The 27,946-nt window shown below is 26.5% G+C and overlaps 2 protein-coding genes across 2 annotated transcripts; both read right to left on the bottom strand.

The window, feature by feature from the left end:
- Positions 1–2,558: 2,558 nt before the first annotated feature.
- Positions 2,559–19,027, bottom strand: LOC122500612 (RB-associated KRAB zinc finger protein-like). Its single transcript, XM_043609623.1, has 11 exons — positions 18,979–19,027; positions 16,015–16,221; positions 15,368–15,538; positions 14,179–14,427; positions 13,041–13,475; positions 11,416–11,475; positions 9,994–10,362; positions 8,655–8,960; positions 7,205–7,339; positions 3,488–3,601; positions 2,559–2,848 (listed from the first exon to the last, which is right to left on the bottom strand). The coding sequence occupies exons 1-11, from the start codon at positions 19,025–19,027 to the stop codon at positions 2,559–2,561; spliced, it is 2,385 nt and encodes a 794-aa protein (XP_043465558.1).
- A 464-nt stretch (positions 19,028–19,491) lies between these two features.
- On the bottom strand, positions 19,492–27,556 carry LOC122500611 (zinc finger protein 184-like). Its single transcript, XM_043609622.1, has 5 exons — positions 27,528–27,556; positions 27,135–27,307; positions 26,007–26,321; positions 23,519–23,824; positions 19,492–20,519 (listed from the first exon to the last, which is right to left on the bottom strand). Exons 1-5 carry the CDS (start codon positions 27,554–27,556, stop codon positions 19,492–19,494), a joined length of 1,851 nt encoding a protein of 616 aa, XP_043465557.1.
- Between the last annotated feature and the right edge of the window lie 390 nt (positions 27,557–27,946).

The raw sequence follows: 27,946 nt of genomic DNA, 5'->3' as shown, positions 1-27,946 counted from the left end.
TATAATTTATTTATTCATATTTAATTGTTTTATATTTAGTTTTCTCATATTTAATTTTTTCTTTATTTTGTTTTCTCACATTCAATTTTTTCTTACTTAGTTTTCTCATATTTAATTTTTTCTTACTTAGTTTTCTCACATTTAATTTTTTCTTACTTAGTTTTCTCATATTTTTTTCATATTTATTTTTTTTTTCATCCTTTCTCATACTCTTTTTATATTTTTAATTTTTTATCATACTTTTTTCACATTTTTTTCATACTTTTTTTAAATATTTTTTTTCATACTTTTTTTAAATATTTTTTTCATACTTTTTTTTTTTTATTTATATTCGACTATTTATATTCGATATTAAATTCAACCCATAAGTTCTTGAAAAATTCCATGATATGGCCCAAAGCATTTTGAGCAAAGAAACGGTTTATCGGGACATGTTCGACAATAAGTGGAAACTCTAATTCCCTTGCTGCATGCCTCTCTACTTGACAATTGTCTCTTCCAATATTCATAGCACACTTTACAACGACCACGTACTCTTCTGCTGTAAGCAAAAAAATTAATTAATATATTTCCATTCATTTTTCAAAATTCCAATAATTTTCAAAAAAAAAAATTATTACTCACGATCTTTTATTTGTACTCGAAACAACGAATTCTTCAATTTTCTCAAGAACGTGATCGCTATAGGGAATTGCGGAAAACGGTTCATGCTGCTGTTGATAGTAATAATCTGAAAAAGAAAACAAAATTCAATTTTAATGACAAATTTCAGAAAAAAAATTGTGAAGAAAGTATTTTTTCTTACACATCTAATAGTGAAAAATTAATTATTGATCAGTTTATTTATTATACGAAAGCAAAGCATTTTTATAGAGTGGCGATTATTATGTACAGAAAGATTTTTTTTTAAATTGTTACCTAATGTATTTATTATGCTATTTATTTTTTGTTTCAATTGTTTGTTAATTTATTTTTTTATTTACCTTTTGTTTTATTTTTACATTTACCTTTTGTTTTATTTTTATATTTACCTTTTTTATTTATTTACGTACTGTTATATTTTTTATGTACCTTTTGTTTTATTTATTTACCTACTATTTTATTTTTTTATGTACCTTTTGTTTTATTTATTTACCTATTGTTTAATTTTTTATTTACCTACTGTTTTATTTTCTTATTAATATTAATTCTCATATTTTTCTGTAGGGGAATAAAAAACTATTTTTCTAGGCGAGAAGCCTGAAAAAGCGTCAGGTCGATAGACAGAGTCAGCTACTGTACGTAACGTCCCCTCTTTTGTCTCTTAACGCATGCGCGACCGTTCCGAGAAACAACTGCGCTTGCGCCGCTCTGGCGCAAGCGCAGTCGCTTCTCGGAACGGTCGCGCATGCGCCGCTAGAGAGAAAAAGAAGAGGGGACGTTAGACACTCTCTGTCTCTTTCTACCGCCCTGACGCTTCATTATTAATAATATTATATCAACAATAAATTATTAAATACAATTATTTTTATTATTAATAATATTATTATTAATAATATTATTATTAAGAATTAATATTATTAAGTATTAATATTATTAAGTATTAATATTATTAATTTTATTAATATTAACAGCATTATAAATTACAATACATTAATATTATCGAAATACTTCATTATTTAGACCAAAAAATGAAAGATAGAATAAAACTATTTATTTTTGAAAATGTTTATTTATTTTTAACAAAATATATTGATTATAATGTGTACGCAGTTGTGATAGAATTAAAAATGCTTATCAGTCAAATATAATATACGTAATTGAAAACTACGAACAATCATAAATTTTCTTTTTTACAAAATAATAATAATTAGCAACGTGTGGACATATTTTTTTTAATTAAGTAGTAGTAATAAACAATTATGCCATTAAACCAGTGCCGTAGAATAATTAATACCCATTTTATTAATTGCTATATAAATATTTTTTTTTTTTAAACTAAAAATACAATTATTTTCCCACTGCAAATTAACAATAATCCTTGTAAAAATAATAATAATAATATAATTTACATGTAAAATTTTTTCTAAATGTATAATAATAATGTAAAACTTACATGTGACCAAAATTTTGACACTGAAAAGAAAAAATTTTTTTCAGTCAAATAAATGATTAATTGTCAAAAAATAAATATTTATTTGTATCGAATTTTATTTGCGACAAATATTTATTTGTATCGAATTTTTTTTGGGACAAATATTTAATTGTATCGAATTTTTTTTTGGGACAAATATTTATTTGTATCGAATTTTTATTTCGGACAAGAAATTTATTTGTATCGAATTTTTATTTGGGACAAATAATTCTGTCGAATTTAATTTGAGATAAATATTTATTTGTATTAAATTTATTTTGCCGATAAATATTTATTTGTATCGAATTATTTGATGGTAGTAAATATTTATTTCGTAATAGACAACTAATCGAATAATTGAGTGGAATAAAATTTTTTTTTCCAGTGTTTTTTAATTACTACAATTTTTTTTTTTTTTGTAGATATGTATAATTGATAACATTTATTATATTTCTAATTCTAATGCGAAAACGTCCCTTCCGGGATGAACGTGTCGTATATGGGTATAGAGATTTGACTTGCGCTTGCATTTGTATTCCTTTGAGACACAATATGGACATTGAAAGCGAGGTGGTTTTCCACATTCGTAATTAATATGGAATTTAAGATGTGTCGCGTACTTATAACTCTTTCCACATTTATGACAGCATTTACGGCTTCCGCTAGCTAGATATTTATTTTGAACACTATTCACAAATCGCTTCTTTTTCTCTTTAGAATAGATCACTACGTGTTCTGTAACAAGAAAAATTTACTATATTACATCAAACTGAAAAAATGGATAAAAGCTTTCAGAGAAACAGAAAATAGGAAAATTTTTGCGTTTATCCATTTATTTCCTCGAGTTTAAAAATCCATAATTTACAACAAATGTTTATAAATTAAAAAAAAAAAAAAAAAAAAAAAAAAAAAAAATTTCTTTTAGTTCTCGACAGTGAAGAAAAAATAAATAGAAAATTATACAAAATTATTTACATTGTTTTTTATAATATCTTTTATAATAATTTTAAATAAATAAAATTTAAGTTATTTAAAAAAAAAATTTTTTAAATTAATTAAAATTGAAAGGAGAAATAAAAATTTTTTCTCTAGCAATAATTTTTCTACTGTTAAAAAAAATAAAATTTTGATATTTACATAAAATTTGTATTTTTGAAAATTTTATTTTCCAACTTTCCCTTCAGTACATAAATGTATTCGCCTCGGTATCAATGACAGCAATTTCAAAACCAGGATGCATATTTCTTATGTGACTAATAAGATTTTCACGACGTTTCGATTTTTTCAAACAATACGAACACATAAATCTTGGATTTTTTAAACATTCATAAGTGTAATGTCTAATCAAGAGTTTTTTAAATTTATAAGTTTTACCACAATTTTTGCAAACATTACCAGGTTGATTGATTCCTGGATTATCCGCCAATAAATGATGATGATGATAACCAATTTCCGAATCGAATGCCAATGGATCAGCGTCATCCCAAACTGAAAGCAGAAAAAATAACATCAAATCAGTTTAAAAAAAAATAACATTCAAACCAATTCTTTTTGAAAATTTTGTCTATTAAGCAATTTTTTTTTTTTAATTTTGAAACATTAATATGAAAAAAATATCAATTTTTAAAAGAAAATTTAAAAAAGAAACCCCAATAAATGAAAAGCAGATATATACAAAAGTAGGGTTTTTTCGATTAATAAACTGTTGAGATATTTTCCTTCTTTAATTATTTATTACGTATATACAAACGGTAATTTTGAAGATAGAACTTAATAAAAAAAAAAAAAAAAAAAAAAAAGTTGTTTTTACCTTGAAAGTGTTTTTTTTTTAAAAGAAGCTGTTTCAAATTAATTCCGTATCAATGACATAAATTTCGTAATTTTTGTGTACATTTCTGATGTGTGCATTAACGTTCGACTGCCGCTTAGAAATATATTTACAATAGGGGCATTTGAATCGTGGATTTTTTTCGCATTCGTATTTTATGTGCCTGTACAAACAACTGGAGTATGTGTAGCTTTTCCCACAGTTAATGCAAATATAAAAATTATTTGCCGACTCCTTTTGTTGTGTGAAGTCATAGTGAAGTACTGAAAACAAAATAAAAATTACAAATATTAATAATTAATAATAAATTAACAAATTCTCAATTTTCAAAACTATTATTCGACCAAAAAAAAATATTTTTACACACACAGGACATTTGTATTAAAAAGATAAAAAAAACAAAATGGAACAAATAAACACAATTTCAGAATGATAAAAAAAACAAATTTGTTAGATTAATATTTAGTTTATTAGCAAGTAAATGGCTTTTTTATAACTTAAATATAAGGACAAATAAATTATTCGTATTTTTTAATACTTTATATTCATAGTATTTGTAATTAATATTAATGATTCTTAATATTCATAATTTATATTAATAAATATTAATATTTTTAATCTATATTAATAAATATTAATAAATATTAATATTTCAAAATTCCAATTAATAAATAATAATATTAATAAATATTTTATTTATCTTAGTTATAATATCTAATATCTATTATTAAATTTGGCACATTATATATTTTTTCTTCTTGAGAACGAAACGATTATTTATAACATATTTCATTTTTAAACGTCAATGTGTACAAAAATATTGAATACTTGATACACTTGTGCTTTTTTCTTTGGCTTTGAATACAAGAATATAACTAAAATTTTTTTTAAATTTATACACTTTTTTATGTGCAAGATGAAACAGGATAGTTGACAGTTTACTATATTCTACCTAAAGTTTTTTAAATGACGATATTGTAGAGAATAAAAATAAAAGAGGCGAGTCTATGGGAAGCGTCAGGCGGATAGAAAGAGACAGAGTGTGCCTAACGGCCCCCCCCCTTCTTTCTCTCTCTGCGCTTGCGCCACTATTTTCCACCAATGAAAAAATAGATAATAGAAAGTAGGCGGGGGAAAAAAGACTCGCGCAGGCTTTGCGCCTGCGCGTTTCTTTTTTCCCCCCGCCTACTTTCTAATCTCTTTTCTATTAGTGGACACAAGGGGGGCCGTTAGGAACACTCTTACTATCGCGCTGACTTGGCGCTGACGTTTTTTGAAAAGTTTCGCGTCCTCTATTCCTATACCCAGTGAGAAATTGCCAATAGACTTTAATCGGTCCAATATCGGTCCAATATTGGTTGCCGTGCTGGGCGCCGATTGACTCCCAATATTGGACCAATATGGGCTGATGCTTGGGATGTAACGGCATCGCCAATCATCGGTTGTCAATATTGGTCCAATATTGGCCGAATATTGGCAACCAAGAGAAAAAAATTTTTTTAAATAAATTTTTTTTAATTAAATAATAATAATAAAAAATTAATGTTTATAATTTTTGTTTAATATATTTATTTGTTTAATTATTTAGTTTTAATAATTCATGTAAATAATAAATAATTTATTATTTATAAATTATAATTATTTAAAAATGCAGCAGCTATTAGAAAATAGCATTCTGCAAAAAAATTCTATCATTGAAAAATCAATGATAGGCGAGATAAATCCGCGTCTTTAAATAGATTCGCAGATGATAGACAAGAGATATCCGCGTCATTAAACGGATTCGCAGATATACTCTGGTCTCGCGACGAATCTCTCGATACTTATATACACTGGAGTCGCCGTGTCAGTTGCGAGAACGGTTACAGCGTCCCTCTTGCGGCAGAGATAAGAATTGTCACGTAAACTGCTAAATCGCTTTACCGACCGCCTTATTATACCCGCAGTTTACATGACAATTCTTATCTCCGCCGAAAGAGGGACGCTGTAACCGTTCTCGCAACTGACACGGCGACTCCAGTGTATATAAGTATCGAGAGATTCGTCGCGAGACCAGAGTATATCTGCGAATCCGTTTAATGACGCGGATATCTCTTGTCTATCATCTGCGAATTTATTTAAAGACGCGGATTTCTCTCGCCTATCATTGATTTTTCAATGATAGAATTTTGTTGCAGAATGCTATTTTCTAATAGCTGCTGCATTTTTAAATAATTATAATTTATAAATAATAAATTATTTATTATTTACATGAATTATTAAAAATAAATAATTAAACAAATAAATATATTAAACAAAAATTATAAACATTAATTTTTTATTATTATTATTTAATTAAAAAAAATTTATTTAAAAAAATTTTTTTCTCTTGGTTGCCAATATTCGGCCAATATTGGACCAATATTGACAACCGATGATTGGCGATGCCGTTACATCCCAAGCATCAGCCCATATTGGTCCAATATTGGGAGCCTTTATTGGACCGATGATCGGTCTCTTGGCTCCCAATATTGGACCGATATTGGACCGGTGAGAAATTTCTCACTGGGTATTTCTCTATTTAGAAAATTAAAACATGCGAATAACTTTTCGCAATTAAATAGTTCCTCAAATAGTTTCTCGGGTAATATTTTTCTTCAGTTATACTTATTTTGAAACTATTAACATTTCACTTTTTAAAATATAGTAAATATTCAACTGTTTATATGTATAAATATTTTTTTTCTCATATATGATGATTTTTTTTTTTTTTTTCATATATGATGAATTCAAAATTCAAATGCATAAATATTTGAGTGTCTATAATAAATTATGCATAAATGACTACTGTAATTTATAAATTATGCACAAATACCTAACTACTACAAATTATGTATTAAATGACTTATAACTGACTACTGCAAATGACTACAATAAATTATGGATTATAAAAATATCCAAGAATAGAAAGAAACTAATTTAGTATTATTTCGAACTAATATTTAAGCAACAGGTACATAATTGCACAGCACAGCGTTTTGTTTCCTCTTCGTCAAATACGATCATTTTGTTAAACAGAAAGAAAAATTTGTTTTACAATGAAAAAAAATTGTTGATGAAAAAAAAAAAAATTTTGTTAATGAAAAAAAAAAAAAAATTTGTTTTCCATTGTGAAAAAAGGTGAAATTAATTTTGTGCGTCAAATTTTTCATAAACATTATAGAAATGCGTTCGTTCATGATCTCTCAAATGATGCCTGTGCTTAAATCGTTTATTGCAGTTACCACATTGAAATCTAGGTGGTACAGAACATTCGAGACGCCAGTGTCGTTTTAAATTACATTTATGAGTGTAAGATCTCCCACATCTTGGACATAAATAAGGTGGGCCATCGTCTGCATTTCTAGCTTTCTTCCAAACTGAAACATTTTAAAAAATCATTTTCCATTAAAAAAAAAGAGGAATTTTTTCTTTTGCGCAGTCTCATGAAAATAATTCAACAAAATTGTATTTAAAAAGCGTGATTTTCAAGAGGAACAAGTCGAAAATAAAATGTTCATTCATGCCAAAGAATTTTTTTTGAACATTAATTTTTTTCGGAAAAAGACGATGATTTTCAAATTACCACACACAAAACAAAGGTAAACATACAATTAACATTTTTTTTTTTCTAACAAAGTCGCAAAAAAAATTTTTAATTAACGAATTAGTTTATTTAATATACTCTGATACAGAATGGTAATAACAAAATTCAATTAGTATACATTTCATTTGGCAGTATAGATAATTTTTTACTTTTACCTGCAATACTTCATATTTTGTTCTGCAATCTAATCGAATGGGATTATTTTCACAAAAGGAAAAATATTTTCGTATATTTTCGGTTACCCTAAGGAAAATTAACAACAACAAAAAATGTATGGAATTTTTTTCTAGGGGACCGAAAGTTTTCAAACTGCTTTTTTTTACTTTAGAGAATATTATCGGCTCTTTACAGTTTAAATATGTAAATATGTTTTTTGAATTTGTAAATTTGTAAATATGTCACATTCGCGCAATTACATAATAATTTACATAATAATTATATGTAAATTTAAATATATTATATAATCTTTATAATAATATAACTTTTCGAACTTCATGCTATTATTTTTATCACAAGTTGCAGCACTAGGGCCGAATTTTATGTTCGTCGTAAACCAAACGTTTTAACATTAAACTGCTAACAAAATTTATTTTCAACCCTTTTGCACTTTCTCAATATTTAATATTGAACAAATCACAAAATCGAATTCTTTCTCTCCCTATTTATTCAGTCAATGAGCATTTTTCACTGATATTGGCGAACCAAACAAAAAAAAAATAAAACCAAAAAAAAATAAACAAAAAATTAACCAAAAAAAAAATATATCATCAAAAAAATAAATCAAGAAAAAGAAAAAATAAAAAAAAACATTTTCTTAAAAAAAATCCAGATTGCCAAAGATTCAGTTTTAAAATTTACCGTAACATGGTTACGAATAAAAATTGTGGGAAAAATTGCTAAATTTCATCGACTGAGAGAGGGATTCAAATACAAAAATGAATACCGCACAAGAAACAAGAAAGAAGGAAAATTTTAATTAAATTATTATTTTTTTTACTGTTTCTTGTGCGTTCGCATGTGAATCAAAAGATTATGTTTGTGCTTCGATTTTTTCTGACAAATGGGACACTGAAATTTCGGCTCAATACCACATTCAAAATTAACGTGTCTATTCAGACTGTGTGTTCTTGTATAAGTATTACCACAACGTGGACACGAATAACCCATATAACCACAAGATCGTGATACGGGATTTTTTAATTTCTGTTGCTCTGAATTTACTTTATTGCCATCCTTCTGTCCCTTATCCTCAATTTCATTTTTAATTTGATCTTTAATTATTCCAGAAATAACAGCCTCTGTTCTTTGATTTTTAGCCATCATTTGAAAATACAATGTTTGATACTGATAGAACTTATCAATTGTCCAATTCGACGAGGATGTCGATGTTTCATCTGAAAGAAGAAAAATTTCCATTTTATTATTAGCATTAACAAAAAATTTTCCCTCTTGCCAAAGGTAAAAAAATTGTACCTATACTCTTCCTGATGGCCAATTGTTTTTTTTTTTTTTTTAGAATTTTCAAAAACCATAAAGTAGGACGTAACAAAGAATGATGTACGAGAACACAAACAGTGGATTTTTCCATACCAGTCACCACCAAAAAGCACTAGAGGAAACACATATTTTTGGATAACATTCGAAAAAGTGTTTTTTTTTTTTAATTTAGCTACAAGTTTATTTTCGGAACCAAAGACTTTGTGTCTTTCAAAAAGAAAAAATATTTAATACAACACTGTGAAAATCAAAGATTTTTTTTTTAAATAACGCATGAATGATATTTTTTTAAAATGTACATTTCTAATTGGAATTTTATTTCGTAGCTATAGTATTTTACAAATTTTGGTTTCAATCCAAGTCCGATGATCATTATTGATCTACTTTACTTTAATAAATGAAACAAATTTTTTATTTTTAATTTCGAGTAAATTGCAAACTTAATAATAATAATAATATTGCAAATATTTCGAATTTTCCCGGAATTATTCGTGAACAATTGCCATTTTCAGTAGATTTAGTCATGGATTTTTAATTCCCCCCCCCTCCCCCATTTCTTTTCTACAATAAGACAATTTCTCCTGAATTTATTTTAAAGAAAGCGTTACATACAAGTAACTTCTTTTTATGTACAGAAATATTTTTTTTTTATTATTCATTCGTTTTTAATTCTTTTTCAGTTCTTTTTAAATTCTTTTTAATTCTTTTTAAATTCTTTTTAAATTCTTTTTCAATTCCTTTTTAAATTCTTTTTCAATTCCTTTTTAATTCTTTTTCAATTTCTTTTAATTCTTTTTCAATTCTTTTTCAATTCCTTTTTAATTATTTTTCAATTTCTTTTAATTCTTTTTAAATTTAAAAAAAAAATTTTTTTTAATTCTTTCTTCTTAAAAATATATTTTAATTTTTCCTAATTTTGCGAAATAACACCGTGATGCAGTGATAAATGATTGCGCATTTCATAACGATATTTAAATTTCCTATCACACATGTGGCACGAGAATTTCTTCTGCTTATTGCCACATTCCACGCGTTGATGCCTTTTCAAGCTGTCTAGCCATTTGTATTTTTTACCACAATCGGAACAAATGTATTCGGACAATTGTGCGCGAACCACTTTTCCACTGTCCTGTGAAAATGATGATGTTCCAATATTTGAGTCGTAATTTCGATCCAAACCAGTTAGTTTCCAACGATAGGATTTTCGAATACCGGGTAAAATTTGTGTATTCATTTCTAGATTTTGTGTATTTTTTTCAAGCATCCACAATGCGCTGTATTCGTCAGAGTTTTCGTAACCTGAAAAAAAAATTAAAACACATTTTATTAGATTAATTAGCGGTAGTAAATTATAATAGTACTTATAATAAAAATAATAATAGTAGTAGTAGTAGTTAAAATAGTAGTAATTACAATGATAATAGTAATAATTGTAATAACAATAGTAATAATAGCAATAATAATAGTAATAATTGTAATAACAATAACAATAGTAATAAAAGCAATAAAAATTGTAACAATAGTAATAATAACAGTAGTAACAATAATAGTATTAATAGTAATATAATAGTAATAATAGTATTAATGGTAATATAATAGTAATAATAGTATTAATAGTAATATAATAGTAATAATAGTAATAACAGTATTAACAGTAATATAATTGTAATAATAGTTATAATAACAGTTACGATAATAAGAATTTTTATTATTCATCAGACTCAGAGTAGACCTAACGGCCCTTCTTCTTTCTCTCTCCAAAGACGCATGCGCGAGACCGTCACGAGAAGCAACTGCGCTTGCGCCTGAGTGGCGCAAGCGCAGTTGCTTCTCGTGACGGTCTCGCGCATGCGCCAACAGACAAATACAAAATAATTGTCACAAAAATAATAATAACAATTTCTTTCAATAATAATAAGTACAATAATTAAAATTCTAATAATGTTACCAAAAATAATATTTAAATAGTTAAATTAAAATTAAATTAAATTCGAGTTAAAATAGTAATTCAAAAAGTAATTACCTACTTTCAAAATTGATTCGAAATATTGAATTCGATTTATTGAAAATTAGTAATTACGATTCTTTTACATACAATACATGTATTATTTTATTTATTTTGGTCTCCCAATATACAAATATAATTTTATGCAAAAAAAATTGTACTTTTTTTTATTATTAAACATTATAAATTAATTGTAAGCTGGGCTTGTAAATATTTGCTTTATTCGACCTATTTGCAGCAGGCGTGCTTTATATGTCTTCTTAAACTGTCAATTCTTGAAAAACGCTTATTGCACCGCGAGCACATAATGGGAGTACCGTGCTTTTTTTTAAATCGCACAAAATTACGTTCGTTTTCATTTCCCTTGCTCTCCTCATAAATACTCCAAGATTTCGTGTAACGTATATCTAAAAACAAAAGTCAATCGATTAATGTCATTAATTTAGTGTGCAGTGAATTTTTCTTTTTAGTTTTAAACGTAAAAAACATAAATATTATAACATGTTACCAATACTATTTCACATCATCAACATTATTAGATATTAATATTATTACATATTATTAATAGAATTACATAAAAATATTATTATTTTACAAATTATTACATAGAATTATTTTTAAAAAAAGGGACCGTTAAGTACACAAGCTGAATTTTTTATGGACCTGTTGCGTTTTCTCATATTTTATTTATAATTAAACATTAATATCAATTAATATTATTAATAGTAAATACTATTATTTATATGAAATATTATTATTAATATGAAATCTTATTAATAGTGGTTCATATTAATTTTATTTCTATTAACAATAATTATAATGATAATAATAATAATACATATGTAAAAACGCGTCAAGTCGATAGAAAGAGACAGAGTGTTCTTAACGTCCCCTCTTCTTTCTCTCTCTAACGACGCATGCGCGACAGTTACGAGAAGCAACTGCGCCTGCGCATCTCTAACTCTTTGCCATTTTTTTCCCCCACTACAAATTTAAAAATGAAACGTATTTGAACCTTATTTGAGTCATAAATTTTTTTTCACTAAAAAAATACGTAAAATGAAAATAGTGAAGTAGAAGAAGAATGTTATTTATACACTGTACAAAGTTAGTAAATACCAAGAAACGAAAGAATAAACTACGTTTTATTATTAGATTGCAATAATTATAAAGTATAAAAAATAATATTATAAAATGACAAATAGAATTTTGTTTATTATTTACATTTTACATTGTTAATTCTAATTTCCCATCAACTAGAACAAAAATAAGACACAATTATTGCTTTTTTTTAATTTATTCAATAAATTGTTATTTATTAACATTTAATAAGTAATTGTAAAACAATATCCGTGAAATGGCAAAAACAAACAAAAAATTTTTGTATTAATTTAGAAGAAAACGATGAAAACAATTCTTTTCTAATCTAATTTGAATCATTTGGAAACAAATGAACCTAATCCAGATTCTAAAGATATTTAAAATATAACCACTAGAAAATAATACAAATAGTATAAATTATAAACTGGGGAGTAATTAATTATTAATTAATTATTACTTAGTAATTAATTATTAATTAGTAATTAATTATTACTTAGTAATTAATTATTACTTAGTAATTAATTATTACTTAGTAATTAATTATTAATTAGTAATTAATTATTAATTAGTAATTAATTATCAATTAATAATAAATTAAATACTCGAACTTTAATATAAATTTTAAATGAAAATTCAACGACAATAGTAGTGCTTCTCATTTTGTACAACAAACAGGTAGTGTGTTCAAATATATAAATATATTTATCTTTAAGAAAACAAAAACTATTTTCTTCTTTGGACAATAATTTCAATTATTCTCTAAATTGAGCGCTCGAATGCAACAACTCGTTCGACGCTTGAAAATTTTTCGAGCGACGAACGAATTGTTTTATTGGAGCGCTCAATTATTGTCCGAATTATCCGAGAAAACATTTTTGCACATGCTGTATAAATAGAGATTGATCGGTAAAAACTCGTTTGCACTTTTCGCAAAGATTGATTTTCAATAATGGCGATTGCTGCATCGGGTACATTTGATCAAAAATATTTTTTGGCACATTCACGTATGCTATTTTTGGCTGACCACCATCAGCTGAAGGAACGAGGACAGTCGTCAAACCCATTGAGTTTGCTGGTTTGGGAAGAATTTTCCATGTTGATGAAGAATTTTTCTGTACTGATTGACTATTAGGTGCAATTGGTGCATTAGAGTATAAAATTGGTCCACTTTTTTGATAATGCTGCTGTTGCAATTGCTGCTCCTGTACTTTCTGATATTGTTGCTGCAATCTTTGTTCCTGTGGTTGTTGATAGTGCTGTTGTAACTGTTGCCCCTGCAATTGTTGCTGAACATTACTAAATAGACCTAAAAGCAAAGAAATAATTTTTTGATTTGTTTTAATTTAAAAAAAAAGAAGAAGAAGAAGAAGAAAGAAAGGAAATTATATTTTAGAGACAGAAAAGAAACCACCTGAATAACATTATAATGAACAAGAAAGAAACTGTGGAAAGTAACTTAAAAGGAACTAAAACTAAAAAAAACTGAAAAACAGAACTTAAAAAAATAAAAAAAAAAAAAATTAAACCGGAAAGATGTAACTAAGAAACTAGAACTGAAAAAAAATTATAAAGCAACAACTCAAAGAAACTATAAAAAGGAAAAAATGTAAAACTAAAAAAAACTATAAAAAGGAAAAAATGTAGAACTGAAAGAACTAAACATCAAAAGAGAGGAGAACTTAAAGAAAGAAGTAACTATTTTTCTCTAAACAATAAATATTTTTACGCTTACATGATAAAATTTAGTGAAACCTAATAAAACACAAATTGGAAATAAAAATAATATTCCATTTATTGTCATATATATTATCAAAACAAAAACAAATATAATATTTTTTTTAAAACCATTATTTTTACCTAATCCTTTGAAAATATATTTTTTTTATATATTTTTTAATATATATTTATATATTTTTTAATATAAATTTTCATATATATTTTTTTTTTACACATTCTTTAATATAATTATTTCTTTTAAAAGAACTTCTATTGAAAAACAATATGTTTACTGGACATGTGATCCCTCAGTAAATAATGTCGGTAAAACAATTTTCCACAAATGTTACAAGAATACTTTGGTTGTTTAGCGCACTCGAGTCGTTGATGTCTTTTTAAACTGATTTTCCATTTATAGCCATTGCCACACGCGGAGCAAAAAAATTGTCGTTGTTCCGGCGGCGTATAAGTCCCACGACGTCGACGTGGATGCTGTAATCTCTCAATGATTCTGTGCGCAACATCAACATACGCAAACGGATCTGAAAGAAAGAAAAATTTTACAATTAATTTAAACACGTTTCATTAATATTCTCCTGCAAAAAAAATAAAAAAAAAAAAAAATTGAAAGACAATCATGCGAAACAGAGTGGATGATAAATAATCACAATGATGCAAGTAGATTTTTTTTCTTTTATTTTGTCACAAAATAATTTTTTAACAGTAATTTTTTAATTGGTAAAATATGAAGAAATAAAAAATGTATGATGGAAATACAGTAGCGTGGAGAGTTTTGGTTATGAGTGGAAAAAAAATTAATTAAATGTTGATTAATATTTGTGTAGTGGTGGATAATATTGTAATCGGAGAGATGTAGTGTTTCTAACGGCCCCTCTTCTTTCTCTGTCTAGCGACGCATGCGCGGGTGTCACGAGGAGCAACTGCGCTTGCGCCACTACTTTCCACCAATGAAAAAATAGAAAGTAGGCGGGGGAAAAAAGAAACGCGCAGGCGCGTCAGCGGCTGCGCGCGTCTTTTTTCCCCCGTCTACTTTCTACTTACGTTTCTATTGGTGGAAAAAAGAGGGGGGGGCGTAAAGTACTCTCCGTCTCTTTCTATCGCCCTGACGCTTACGACTTTTTTTATATCTCTACGATTGCAATTTATAATTATTAATAATAATCATTACTAATAGTTATTATTATTAATAATAATCATTACTAATAGTTATTACTAATAGTTATTATTATTAATAATTCCAATAATTATTATTTAAAATTAACGTCTATAATTGTATAACAATAAACTATACAAACGTTTCTGTCCATTATAGAGGCAGCATTTGGTGCAAAAAAATCAGAACAACTGAAGAAATGAAAAAAAAATATTAACTGTTGTACCGTCGTCTCCGACGCGGATGCGCATTGTGCACACTTCTCAGATGAATTTTCAGATAATCGGATCTGAAGAATTTTTTCCTACACATGTGACATTGATATTTAGCCTCTTTGTTGCTGCCGCATTTTAATTGATGACGTTTCAAATTGTGCAACCAAGTGTAGGATTGACCACAAGCACTGCACTGATATGTTTGCTGTTCATAATTACTGCCAAAAGTTTCATGTCTTTGCCAAATCTCATCCTCAATCCATCCTGTTTACAACAAACGATAAATATTAATTCAACACTTTCAAAAATAATAATAAAAAAAAATTCTTTTTTTTTTAATAAAAAAAATTCTGTTTATTTGTGGTAATTTCTAAAAAGAAGTTAGTAAAACATCATGCCTCGTTCACTGTCATAGAGCAGACAAAGAAATGCAATAAATTTTATGTTTATTACAAATTTTAATATACAAAATATTACAACTGTTAGGACATTGACGAGAAAGTAAGTTTTAATATGTTAATTATTAAAACACTAAATTATTCTAGAATAAATTAATTATAATTACAATAATAATAATAATAATAATACAGAATAAAGGGATTTCAGAAATCGATAAAAAAAAAATTAATGCTTTCCCCTTCGACCAGCGTGTTGCGTGTGCTTCTCAAGAAAATGCCGACGTAAATTATCCTTACGGGTAAATAAACTATTACAAACGCAGCAGAGAAATTTTTTCTCACTCCCACAAATCATTTGATGACGCTGAAGACTCTTTATCCATGTGTAACGATTACCGCAACGTGAACATTCAAAGTGACTCTGTCCCATAACGTGATTTTTGTCCACACATTCGTATTCACTTTCAACGTCAAACGGAAGTCCTGAGGATGTCCAATTTGGATCATTTATTGTTCTACATTGATATTTCCATTGTGAGTTTGCCAATTCTGTTGAAAGAAAAAAAAAGAAATTTCAAAATCAGTTTCTTTATTCGAATTTACAAAAAAAAAATTAGTTTTTATTTTAGAAAACAATTTTTTTTTAAATTATCTTCTAAAATGCATGTCACATTCTAGAGGTTGCTAAATAAAAAATTCTACTTTTAATGGAAATTTAAATCATACATTACGGTGTCAATCTACGTTTATACAGATAAAAGAAATGTCACTAAAAAGGTTTTTTTTTCGTATTTAGTGATTTATTATTAGAAAAAATTAGTTTACAGTGATTTATTATTTATAATTATAATTTTATGATTGTTTATAATTTTATAATTTTATAATTTTATAATTCGAGTAAATATTCTCGCTCTTGGAGCGTAATGTAAGGGCCCCTTGGAGGGGGACCTTAACGGGTCGCCTTTGTCTATTAGGTGAAAAATTAGATCAAATATGACCTAAATTTTAACGTAACGTAAAGGCCCCTTGAGGGGGGGGGGCCTTAGAAGATCCTGACTCAATGGCGGCATCTTAAATTTTTCTTCCTTTTAAAATCTTTGGCACATGATGAACATTTGAAGTTAGTAGTTTTGTTATTTTTTTCCCTTTACTCTCGTTATTGTCAATTTTTTTCAAGTTCAGCTTTTTTCCGACCTGCCAATGCAAAGTATAATTAGTAATATAATTAATAATTAACATTATACAATTATAGTATTAGTTTATATTGTTATTTTATTATTAGTTAATTATTTCATTAGTAGTTAAATATTTTTTTAATAAATATTTATAATAAAATATCATTTCATTGGTAGTTAAATATTTTTTGAATAAATGTTTAATAAATATTCAATAAATATTTAATAAATATTTAATGATTATTTAATAAATATTAAATAAATACTGAAAAAAACTGAAAAAATACTAAAAAATTACTAAAAAAAAATACTAAATAAATATTTTTAAAAAATGCTAAATATCTACCAAAGAAAAACTAAGTAAATATTGTTTTTGAAAAGAATTAAAAAAAAAGTAAATTCGAAAAAAAACAATTTAAAAATTACAAAATTAAAAATTTTAATACACAGTGAATGTTTACTTAATTCATGATTTTGTGGTTCATTATTCATTTTTATTTATATCAGTAGCCAGTACATTATTATGCTCTCGTTTGCATTTATAAAGGATTTACATTTTCAGTGAAAAGTCAACACTAACCATAAAAATTATTTTCTATAATAGAACGCAAATATGAAATCAACCAATTTGAAAAAATTCTTTTCATCAAAACAGAAGAGAACAAATTTTTATTTTTTCAAATTTTATTACTATTACAATAAAACTAGTAAAATTTGTTTCGATAAAGAAACAAATTTTTTTCCCCATATTGATAGTAATTTCTACGTTCATTTTCATTAATTAGTGAAAATTAAAAATATTTCCGTGAAAATTGGTTGATTATTATTAATTTATACATTTGATAAATTCGATCAGTAAATTGAGGAAATAATAGAAAAAATTCGAAACACTACACACTAGATCAGAATAGACTGTAAATACTCTGAATTTTTTTCATCATTTGTCATCTAATTGTTCTAAATCTAAATTAATTCTTGACTCATTTAGATTTAGAGGAAAAAATTTTTTCAATTTATTTATCATAAACGAAGAATTTTATATTTTTCATTTTGAAAAAAAGAAATTCGAATTTATTCTTGATTTCTTAGGTATTTTACAAGTCTACAGTATAACATAATCCACTCGTGCTTATACAATAACGCAATCATTCGTGAATAATAATAATAAATTAAACATAGATTTATTACATATTTTATCTTATTTCCTTATTAAAACAAAAAACACACGAAAAAAAACAAAAATGCGAATTACAAACAAAAATACGAATTACAAACAAAAATGAAAAAATTTATTAATCTAATGGTAAATATTAAATAATTATTTACCCCGAAATAATTAAGTGTGCGTTGGTAAATTAAATAGAAAAACGGAAAATATTTAAACAATTATTTTCATACAACATATTCAAAATATTATGTTTTATGATACGTTTTATCATATGTTTTATCAAGTTTTATCAAGTTCTAAAAATTATTCTACAAAATGATTTTGCAAAAAATATGCCATACTCAATTATTTTCAATTCAGTAAAGTTTTTCTGTTATTTTCAAACAATTATTGCAGGTGTCATAGTTAAAAAAAAATTTCAATTTTTCCCCTTCCGTTGACACACTCGGTCATTTGGACCCGAATTGAGAATTAATTCAAATAGGAAAATTAGTTCTTTTTTTTATTTTTCTTATTGTATTTTGGGGCGCTTTTCTTGAAAAGGTGTCACAATTATTTATTTGTTTATTTATTTATTATTTAAAAATAGTTAGGAGGGAAAAAAAGTAGTGACGCGGGGGAAAAAAGAGACGCGCAGGCGCAAAGCGGCTGCGCGCGTCTTTCTACCCCCGCCTACTTTCAACTCGCTTTCCTATTGGTGGAAAATGGCGCGCTTATTCAAAATACTTTTAAATATAAAAAAAAAACGTTAAAACAAAAATAATTTATAATTTTTATCCCCGAAATTGAATGCTTTGAAAATTATTATTACAATCATAAAAAAAATTTCTAGTCCTATAATTTAAATAAGTTCAAAATTTGTTGAAGTTTAAAATCTTTATTATTTAAGTGTTTTACTATTTACTATTATAATTCACTATTATTAATTCTATTGTGATTTATATCATTAATTTTAAAACTAACGAAATGATTTTACATTATGACCATGATTTATGTTCGCAATTTGCTTCATCTCGTTTGTGAGAGAACTCTCATGCCATCTGAGCGGCAATTTGAAGAACCATTTTGGCGCGAAATTCAAAAATAAGAAAAATTTAATTAGTATGACAGTAATATATGAAGGTACAATTAATTAATATCTAAAGATTTCTGTGCTTACACAGAAAATAAAAATCAAATTTTTTAAAAGTATTTTACAATCTGGGGAGAAAAGGCGACAAAGCAGAATTTTAATATTAAAAACAAAAAGTTTTTGTTTACTTTAAAAACCTTCCTGTGAAATTTAGTACTATGGGTCAATGTGACCCAGTGTGTCAACATCGTGACAAAAAATTTCTCAACGGAGTAGATAGTGAATAGAATTGGCAGAAAAAAAGATTACTTTTAGCAAAAAAAAAAAACTATTATTACTCATTATAAACTTTATAAAGGAATGAATAGGGTGCTTTTTCGTAATTTGAGAAAAAACTAGAAAATTCACTCCTTAAGAACATTTAGAGACAAATCTCCTCTTTCAGTGCATTTTGGATAATGACGTCTGAGACTTCTTCGCCATTTGTACTCCTTCAAGCAAAATGCACATTTATACAACTGATCTACATCCTCCTGATTGGAATTTTCGCTAGAGTGACCACCTTGTTTCTCCTGAAGATTTGACTGTTTTTTCGATGACTTTTTAGCTTCACTGACGTTCCATGAATTTTGTGCCTTCTTCATGCAATTGGTCTGATGCTGTCTCAAGTCTCGCAGCCATTTGAATTGCTCAAAACAATTTGAACATTTGAAATTCTGCTCGGCAATTCGTTTCGATGATTTCAATGGCAATGGTTCAATCATCACCTTACATTCCTTCCAACGATGTTTATTGGTTTTCTTACGACAAATTCTTTGATGTCGTCGTAAATTCTTCAACCAACCGTATTTCTTGCCGCATAGAATACACTGGAAACGTCCTATTGTCGCATCACGATTTCTCACTATTAGTGATGATGATGATGATGATTTACGATTTTGCTCCGAAGTCGAAGGTGATGGTGGTGGTGAGTCGGCGATTTCAATTTCATCATCTTCGGCAGTGATATCAATTTCAGGCTCCTCTGGATTTCCTCCTCTGGAATTGTCATCATTACTCTCCTCAATGATATCCACCTCGAGATTATTCTCCGATTGATTTTCCTGTGCCATTTTGATTTCACAACGTTGCTGATGACGTTTTAGTCCCTTCTTCCAACGATAGGCTCTATTACAATAGACACATTGAAATTGTGCCTGATCATCGTTTTCCTCGTAATTCTGCACAAAACCACGAACAAGTGGATCGAATGTTCGTCCACAATGGAAACGATGACGTCTCAGGCTCTTCAGTGTTTTATAAGCCTTATTACAACGACTGCATTCAAAGCAATTGTCACAATCTTCCTCGCCGGCTGTTGTCACCTCTGTCAATGGTTCTAGAGCTCCGGCCGGAAAGTTCCAGTCGGAATAGAAATCAAAATTTTCGTAATCTGTTAACAAAAACAAGTCATTTTGTTAGTATTTCATCATTTTTTTTCTTTAAATGATTTTTAGAAGAATATTTTTAAACAGACAACCATGCAGAATCGAGTCTGTTTCTTTAAAAAAAAAAAGAAAAAAAAATTATGTAAAACAAAAATGAAAAACTCAACACTAATGTTTGAAAATAAAATTTTTTTAATGTGGACAAACAAAACCATATGAACACACGTGTAATATGAAAAATTAGATATAAAGAAAAAATTTGGTTTTTAACACAAAAAGTTTTTTTGAAATTCGAAATGAGTAGATGAGTATGAGTCGAACAGAACGAATGTAGATTTATAAAAAAGAAGGAATACAAGTTTGCAACACTTTAATTTTCATGTGCTGTTAGTAAAAAATCAGATTTTTTTTATGCAGAATTTTTTTATTTTTGTCATTAATAATTTCAAAAGTACATCATAGCATTATTTTTATGCATTTTTTGCAGGAGATTCTTCTTCGTTGACAAATTTCTGAAAATTTCAATTAGAAAATTAATTTTTAAATTAATGTTCTATTATTTGTAATCTAAATTTGTCACATTTTTTCTAAGTCCTGAAAATTATTTACCAGAATTTCGAAAAAATATTAGCCACACTCAGAAGAATTTATTTCAAAGCACCTTGTTACAAATATGGTGTATATTTTAATGTTATAACTGTATTTCATTAGTGGAACTGCTGAATTTTAATGGTACCATCACAATGTAATAGTTTTACCACAGAATTTTAATGGTACCACCATAATTTAATAGTGCTACCATTTAGTTTTAATGGTACCACCATAATTCTTCACTGTTACCACTATATTTTAATGGTACTACAACAACTCTTTATTGATACCATTATATTTTTATGGTACCACAATAAATCTTCGTTGCTACCATTAAATTACAATGGTACTACCATAATTCTTTATTGCTATCACTGTTTTTTAATGGTACCACCAGAATTCTTTATTGCTACCACTGTTTTCTAATGGTACCGACATAATTCTTCATTGCTACTAATAAATTTCAATGGTATCACCATAAATCTTCATTGCTACCACTGTTTTCTAATGGTACCGCCATAATTCTTGATTGTTACCAATAAATTTCAATGGTACCACTATAATTCTTCATTGCTACCACTGTTTTTTAATGGTACCACAATAATTACTCAATGCTACTAATGTTTTTTAAGGGTGTCACAATAAATCTTAGTTGCTACCATTAAATTTCAATGGTATCACCATAAATCTTCATTGTTACCTCTGTTTTGTAATAGTTCTGCCATAATTCTTCATTGGTATCAATAAATTTCAACGGTACCACCATAATTCTTTATTGCTTCCACTGTTTTTGAAGGGTACCACCATAAACCTTCGTTCCTACCATTAAATTTCAATGTTTCCACCATAATTACTCAGTGTTACCATTATATTTTAATGGTACCACCAAAATTACTCAATTGTACCTGATACTACCATATTTACTGATACTACCATATTTTAAAGGTGTTACCGATAAATTTTGATCATCATAACATTATAATTGCATTACCATAATATTTTAATATCATAGCACTATCGTAATTAAATGATACGACAATTGAGTATTTATGGTACCACCATAAAATAGTGTTTACACTAAAATTTAATGGTATCAGCATAAAATTAAAATTCTGGTACCAAAGTAATATAACAATTTTAGTATATCTTAATGGTACCATCATAATTTCATAGATTAACTAATAAATTTTAATGCTGATACCATTAAATTATAGTGATTCCACTATTTTTAATGCTTGATACCACGGAAAATTTATAATGATACCATTACTTTTAATGCTGATATCGTTAAATTATAATGGTACCTTTTTTAATCTTTGTACCACTGAATTTTAATGGTACTGAAATTTTTATTTTATTGCAATGGTACCATATTAGTGTTACCATTTTATTTTAATAGCCCCACAATATTTTAATAGTGGTATCACTAAATTTTAATTGTGTCACTATGTTACAATTGTGGTACTACTAAATTTTAATTGTGACACAATGTTACAATTGAGGGTCCCAATCAAAGGACCGGTTATAAGTTTTTGAGACTCAAAATTCTCGACCTCTAAATAAAAAAAAAGAATTTAAAATTTCAATTTCTTGAAAACATTTCGTATTTGTATAATGATTACCAAAATTATTCTCAAAAAATTGGGATTAAAAACAGTTTAATTTTTGACTTACAGGGCAATGATTTTGAGCTTAAAAAAATTATAACCGGTTCTTTGATTGGGACCCTCAATTGTGGTACCACTGAATTTTAATTGTACCACTATGTTACAATTATTGTACCATTATATTTTAGCGACTCTGTATCTGTCATCTAAAAATAGTTAATTTCATTAGAAAAATTGAATTTCAAATAATAAAATTTTTCTAATTTTTAAGTAAAAATTGTGTCTAGAAACATTTTCAACCAATTTAATTTTATTTAAAACAATAATAATTAGTTTACAAAATATATTTTTTAAACAATTGAAGAGAATTCCCATGTCCGTTGATATTGAAACCCTTTGGTTATTATGCATAATATGAATGATTGGTATTAATTAAAATTAATATTAACAGTTGTAATTGTTGAACTGTAAGGGATATATGAAGAGTTTTAAAAAAATATTGTAGTTACATTTATTTGACAGTATTTTAAAAATAATATTGTAAAATAAATTATGCCATTAATTATATTTATATTAATAATATTGTATTGATAATATTATATAATTAATATTATATTACTGTTTTTTTATTACTGCTGTTATTAATAATAACGATTATTATTAATCATCATCACCATCATTGTTATTCATGCCTTTATTATTATTATAATTATCTAATAATTTGATTTAGTTATCATTTGCCTACTAATTTTACGTATTAAAATATGTACAAGAAAAAAATTACAATTATCTCCTTCTCTCGTAACCATAACAATTATGCTTAGTTTCCTGATGATATTTCAATGAGTCAACCCGATAGTAGCGATTTTTGCATATTGAACATTGATATCTGGCCTCCTTGTTTCCACATTTCATTTGATGGCGTTTCAAACTGTACATCCAGGTGTAGACTTTACCACATAAATCACAAGTGAAAGTACTTGGCACATAGTTTGAAGAATCTTTTGGAATTCCAGGATCTTGATTTGGCGGCGCCCATTCTTCCTCGTTTCCTTGATATGGATTATTGTTTAAGCACTCCGTTTTGGGCCATGTCAGGTTTCCATCATATCCTGCATAGAAGAATGATTTTATATTTTATTATTACTAGTTCATTATTAGTTTATTATTAATTTATTATTAGTTTATTTTTCATTACTATTTTTTTATTATTAGTTCCATTTTTATTATTAGTTTCTTCATCCGTTATATATTCTACTAAAAGAAATAATTTCATAATAATACAATACACCAATATTTATTGTTACCAAGACTTTTTGATGATGGTATTACAAAAATTCTATGGTACCACTATCATTAAATAATTGAATTTTGCTTATTTCGCTGTTTTAATAAGGGACCACTTTATTATAAAGGGTACCACTATCATTAAGAGGTGGTACCACTATATTTTGATGGTACCCTCATATTTTAATGGCGGTACCACTATATTTTGATGGTACTCTCTTATTTTAATGTTGGTACCACTATATTTTGATGGTACTCTCTTATTTTAATGTTGGTACCACTTTATTTTGATGGTACCGTCTTATTTTAATGGTGGTACCACTTTATTTTGAAAGTACCACCTTATTTTAATAGTGGTACCACTATATTTTGATGACGCTTCCTTATTTTAATGATGGTACCAATTTATTAAAAACGATAATTGTTGATAGGAAGTGTTTCCATGTTCTTCTGGTAGTACAACTGTGATATAATGGTACCATTAATCGTGATGCTATTAAGTTTCAATGGTACCACTATTTTTAATGCTGATACCATTGAATTATAATGGTACCAATATTTTAAATGCTGATACCATTGAATTATAATGGTACCACTATTTTTTAATGTTGGTAATATTGAATTATAGTGGTACCACTGTTTTTTAATCCTGATACCATTAAATTATAATAGTACCACTATTTTTAATGCTTGATACAATGAAATTATAATGATATCATTAATTTAAATTCTAATACCATTGAATTATAATGGTACCACAATTTTTTATACTGATACCATTGAATTTTAATAGTACCATTACTTTTAATTCTGATACCATTGAATTACATATAATGGTAACAATATTTTTAATCCTTGTACCACTGAATTATAATGGTACCAATATTTTTAATGATGATACCATTAAATTATAATAGTACCACTAATTTTAATGCTTCACTAATAAATATTCAATGATGAAACCATTGTATTCTAATGGTACCACCATTTTTCAGTATTGGTACCACCTTTTTGCAATGGTACCATAATTTTTCTTTTCTGCCATAAACTTGGAGTCAAATTTTCAAAATTGTGTCATCCTGTTCTCATGATACTAACGATTTTTAATTCTGGTACCAATATGTTAAAGTGGTACCACTATGTTATAATGGTACCACTGTTCTTCAATTGTGATACCACCTTTTTTGCAATGGTACCACAATCGTTAAATACTGTAACCAAAAATAATTAATGCCATAAATTGATAAACAAAAAAAAATTATGCCGTAGATGATGGTACCACAGATTTTCAAATGTGCTACCACATTTTTGCAAATGCTACTTTATTATTCTAATTTTTTATAGTACTAATAGTAAATTATACAGGGTAAATATTCACAAAAGAGAAATGTATGCAGTTGTTTATAGAACATGTAGATGCAAGGATGATCATAAGGATAAGAATGAAAAATGATAATCAAAATAATGGGTAATTTGCTAAGAAGCAAAAAATAACTGTAAGAAAAGATTTTATATATATTTGTGACAAAATTATGCACATCACTAAAGATTGTCACACTTGCGAAGATATACAATTTACAATACCATCAATATTATATTTTACACAAAGGCTATTTCAACAAACTGTAATAATAAAATTACTAATTGTTCAACATGAGAAAATAATTCTCATGTTCTCAACGTAGAAAGCAATTCATGTTCTTGACATAACTCTCTAATTTTTAATTAGTAAAAATGTTTACTAATTTGAATTTAGTGCTTGACTTTATGCTTTTGAATCAGTAAATTATCTAATTTTACTAATAAATAGTAATTTTCATTAATTTATTAGTAGAATTTACTATTTCAAAAGGCAAAAATAATAAATTAGTAGAAATAACTATTTATTAGTAAAATGATTAAAAAGCAAAAAGTCCTGCATTAAATTCAAATTAGTAAACATTTTCACTAAGTCAAGAGAGTACAATTATTATTTTTCGAGAAAAGAATAATTATAATTCCTTTCACGACAATACATTACATGATGATTCAAAACACACTTGTGCGTGAAACGTCTATTGCAAATTGGACAACGAAATGATTTATTTTTTTCCGACAAATTTTGTTCGGCTGTTTGATTTTGTGATGGAATTTCGTTGATAACTTGTTCTTCATCTTTGATTGTACTCAAAGTTTGGACTTCCTCCTGTCTAAAATTTCCATGATTTTGTGATGGAATTTTGTCGATAAAATGTTGTGTTTCCTCTTTGATTGTAATCCAACTTTGGACTTCCTCCTGTCTAAAATTTCCATCCCTTTGCGTCAATATACTTTGAAGAATTCCTGAAATTTAAAACAATATTTCTGTATTAGCGAGAGATGATTGTTTAAATTACAATATTAGCGAGAATTTAAAATTTAAGTTACAATCATTATTATTATTTATTAGTTTTAAGGAAATTTTTTTATTTATTGCATCGTTTGGAAAAGGAAATTCGTTACTTTTTTTTTTTGAAGTTTTAGGTTGTATTGGAGAAAGTTTTTAGGTTTAACAAAAATCAGGGATCAATCACTTCATTAATTGGACCAAACAATAAAAATGTAATGATTATCATCATCTTATAAAAATTATCATCGTATATTACAAACATTAATACAAATATCAAACACACATTTTTTAAACACATACAAAATTTTTATTCAACTTTTCTTTCTTTTCTCTTTATTTTAGTTTCCTAAACAATAAAATATGTTCTGTTTAGAAAGAAGCGTCTTTTATTGACAAAAAGTATTCGTCGAATGTATTAAAAAAAATAATAATTAACAATAATTTGACAAAGAATCGTATAAAATTAAAAATTTGTTAAAAATAATATCGGCCGAGATTAAAAATATGTATTAAAATATATTCTAGAAAAAACTCACAAAAATCAAAATTATCAATGAAAAAAATTGTTCAAAAAAATTAATATGAATTAGAAATAGTGTTAATTGATATTTACGATAAAATTACAAATACTATACAATTATAGTAGTTAGAAAATTTATACCTAATTAAACTTTTTAATTTTAAAATGAAAATTTAAAACCTAATTACAATTAAAAATTTTTTTTTTTAAATTAAAAATATGTGTAAAATTAAGAATATTTTTTTGCTTGAAGTCGAAATCCATGGACATGATCCATATGTCTTCGCATGTGATATTTTCGCTTGAAGACTTTGTAACACACTGTACAAGCAAAACCTTGGTCCTCTTGATGGTAACCTTTGTTGATATTTTCTGGATAAGTCAGGTAAGGCGAGTTTGTAAAATCGTTCATTATATAACCTGAAAAATAAAATAAAACTATTAGAAGAAAAATTTAATAAATTTTTTTTTTAATTTTTCTTAACAAAACAACATGCAAAATACTTCAAACCAAATGAATAATAAAAATTTCTTTTTTTTGAAATAAATAAAAGTCTGATTTTTTTTTTATTTATATATTCGATAGAAAATAATTTTTTATAGTTACAATTTTTTTTCAATTGTTTAGTTAAAAATTTACCTCGTCGATTTTTTGTCACATTTTCCCATTTTCAGTAAAAAATATTTTTTTATTGAAATTTTTGAAAATAAGAAATGTACAAAAATTGTATACGTGGAAAAGAAACTTTATACCTGGAACAACGATAAGTTTCTCTAGAATAGCGAAAGTGTTATCAAACATAAAAAATAAAATAAAAAAAAAAAAAAAAAAAAAAAAAAAAAATTGCTAATATAGTGAAATTTGTTCCAGTTCTAGGTAGAAATTTTGTTTCGTCTCTAAAATACAAAAATGTAGTAAAATACAAAGAAATAGGTAAAATATATTTAATCTAAGAAATAATTTACAATCTTATTCGAATAAAATTTTTACATTTTTTTTTTTTTTACAGAGAAATAATAGAACAAAATTTCTATTCTATTTTTTTATACACTTTGAAT

Source organism: Leptopilina heterotoma, unplaced genomic scaffold (genome assembly GCF_015476425.1).
Source record: "Leptopilina heterotoma isolate Lh14 unplaced genomic scaffold, ASM1547642v1 Lhet_19, whole genome shotgun sequence".
In the NCBI taxonomy this organism is placed as follows: Eukaryota; Metazoa; Arthropoda; class Insecta; order Hymenoptera; family Figitidae; genus Leptopilina; species Leptopilina heterotoma.
This window is presented reverse-complemented; position numbering and strand designations above follow the sequence as displayed.

Coding starts and splice junctions, on each gene's coding strand:
- LOC122500612 (XM_043609623.1), bottom strand. CDS start 19,027: ATGAAGCAAATTGCGAACATAAATCATGGTCATAATGTAAAATCATTT. Junction 11,476..13,040: donor TATACAGCATGTGCAAAAAT/GTTTTCTCGGAT, acceptor TTTTGTTTTTAG/ATATACGTTACACGAAATCT. Junction 8,961..9,993: donor TCATTTATCACTGCATCACG/GTGTTATTTCGC, acceptor TTCTTCTTTCAG/ATGAAACATCGACATCCTCG.
- LOC122500611 (XM_043609622.1), bottom strand. CDS start 27,556: ATGGGAAAATGTGACAAAAAATCGACGAG. Junction 26,322..27,134: donor TCCATGGATTTCGACTTCAA/GCAAAAAAATAT, acceptor TTTAAATTTCAG/GAATTCTTCAAAGTATATTG. Junction 20,520..23,518: donor AACTAAGCATAATTGTTATG/GTTACGAGAGAA, acceptor TTTTGTTAACAG/ATTACGAAAATTTTGATTTC.